This window comes from Olea europaea, unplaced genomic scaffold (assembly GCF_002742605.1).
Source record: "Olea europaea var. sylvestris unplaced genomic scaffold, O_europaea_v1 scaffold1631, whole genome shotgun sequence".
In the NCBI taxonomy this organism is placed as follows: domain Eukaryota; kingdom Viridiplantae; phylum Streptophyta; class Magnoliopsida; order Lamiales; family Oleaceae; genus Olea; species Olea europaea.
Window position 1 is genome coordinate 86,604 of NW_019233954.1, and position 2,501 is coordinate 89,104.

General features: G+C 35.7%; 1 protein-coding gene across 1 annotated transcript; it reads left to right on the top strand.

Moving 5' to 3' along the window:
* Nucleotides 1-266: 266 nt before the first annotated feature.
* Nucleotides 267-2,079, top strand: LOC111377273. Its single transcript, XM_023000346.1, has 3 exons — nt 267-272; nt 974-1,492; nt 1,585-2,079. Exons 1-3 carry the CDS (start codon nt 267-269, stop codon nt 2,077-2,079), a joined length of 1,020 nt encoding a protein of 339 aa, XP_022856114.1.
* Nucleotides 2,080-2,501: the final 422 nt, after the last annotated feature.

Below are 2,501 nucleotides of genomic sequence, written 5' to 3' on the forward strand. Positions count from 1 at the left end.
GTTGATTGAAATTGAAATTCAACAATTAGTTCAATTCCACAATAGAAAATACATGATTGAATCTATGCAGAATCTAGTAAAAGTTAAATCAATTTCAAAGAAAATTCATAAAAAAAAGTCTAGATCTAGAAGTGTTTGACAATAAAAATACCAATTTGCATGAATAAATGATGTGAAGTTGCCAAATCTAATGAATTCCTTCGTAGCTTCACCTAAGAATTTAGTTCTCCATCGAATTCTTTAGTCCAAGATGAGAGAAAATTGTTATGGAGGTAAAGAAGAGGCATTTTCTGTCAAGTCTAGGGCATAAAACTGTGTGCCAAGTTGTTTCCAAAAGAAGTTGAACCGAATAAGGAAACTAAATTTTCGACTAAAATATTCTGTGTGACTACTTTCAGTATTTTGACTATAACTTTCTCTTTCGGTGTCCAATTAAGGTAATTCATAGTTTGTTGAAAATATAACATAAAGTACTATAATTTTTATAGAAATAGCTTTTTCCAAATTCTGATATTTATTGGGTCAAAAGTGGACTTCAATCTCTAGCTGAAAATTTGAAAAATCTTTATGCGGTTGGAATTTGATTTCTGAATATGTTATGGTCATATTTAACTTCTTTTGACTTCTAATTGCACCCAATGGACTCCTAGCTTTCTCGAATCATCATTCTATCACTCGTCTCATCTTTAGATTATTTACAACTTGGTCCCTAAACTTTCGCTTTCTTTTATTTTGGTCATTTTCCGCTCTTTTCTTCTAAATTTCACATTTTTCTACCAAAATACAACCTGAATCAAATCATAAATATAATGAGTGCATTTTCGTATCAAATAATCACAACAATGCAATAATTAAGATTGGAAAATATTTTATTTTACACTCATATCAGCACGTGACCAACATGAGAGCTACAATGAAAAATCTCGAGGTTCAGATAGGGCAGTTGGCGACATCAGTGAAATCCTAACAACAGAGAAAGTTTCCAAGTGACACGGAGATAAATCCGAAGGAACATTGCAAGGCCATCATATTGAGAAGTGGCAAGGAAGTTGGGGAAAATATACCTACAGAAGAAACTATTGTCACCCATGACAAGGAAGAAGAACAGCCAAATGCAACACTAGAAAATAAATCAAAGAAGCACGGAAGGATTACAAGCCTTACTCTATATCCTTCCCTAATAACCCACCAATCATCAAACCCACACTCCCATTTCCACAAAGATTTCAAAAGAAGAAATTGTATGCGCAGTTTTTCCAAATTCTTGGGTAGTTTCAAGAAGATTCATATTAACATTCCATTTGCTGATGCTCTAGAACAAATGCCAAACTATGCAAAGTTTATGAAGGAGGTGATGTCAAAAAAGAGGAAATTGGAGGAATATGAAACGACGAAGTCGACAGAAGAATTAGTGAAATTCTTCAAAGGAAGGATCCAGATAGCTTCACCATTCCATGCACTATTGGAGACTCCTCTTTCAATAAAGCTCTTTGTGCCCTTGGAGCCAGCATAAATCTGATGCCACTCTCAGTATTCAAGAAGTTGGGTATCAGGGAAGTTAACCCAACAATGGTGACTTTGTAGTTAGCTTATCGATCCCTCACTTACCCACGAGGAATTATTGAAGATGTGTTGGTGAAAGTCGACAAATTTATTTTCCCAATAGATTTTGTAGTGTTGGACATGGAAGAAGATCAAGAAATTTCATTGATCCTAGATAGACCTTTCCTAGCAACTGGGAAAGTTTTTATCGATGTCCAAGGAGGTCAGTTAACCTTAACAGTAAATGAAGAAGAGATGAGGTTCAATATCTACCAAGCAATGCAATTTCCAAATGATACAAACACATGCCACAAAATAGACTTTATTGATGCTGTAGTAAAAGAAGAAGATGTACTCATTGAAGACCACCTGGAGCATTGTATGATGATGAGTGCAACACGGGATGATGTTACCGCCTCAGGAGAGTATACGGGCTACAAAGTCCTTGTTGATTACATATCAGCTCTTGAATCTTTGCCAAATGGAAATGTTCCATCAAAGAATGAAGATATTCAACAGACAATGGAACCTAACTAGAATAAAGGCAATGAAAGCACTAAGACCGAATTGAAGCAGCTACCTGATCACCTTTGGTATGCATTCTTGAGGGAAAATTCTGCATATCCAGTGATAATCTCTTCCTCACTCGCCAGGGATAAAGAAGACAGATTGTTAAATTTTCTTCGTGTGGAGATTAAATTTTCGTGTTGCAATTATTTTAGGAGTTGAGAAAATGTTTGGCTATGAACAAATTCAAAATTTCAAACTTCCTCCTTTTTTTGAGCATGTTGAGAATTAAGGACTGTCACCCTTCACCTTCCGAGGCATTTTGTGCTGAGGATTAAGGACTGGTTCCTTCAAACGTCCAAGATACTTTGTATTGAGAACCAAGGATCAACTCCTTCAACCGTTTAAGACACTTTGCGTAGAGGACAATGATCAACTCTTTCGACCGTCCA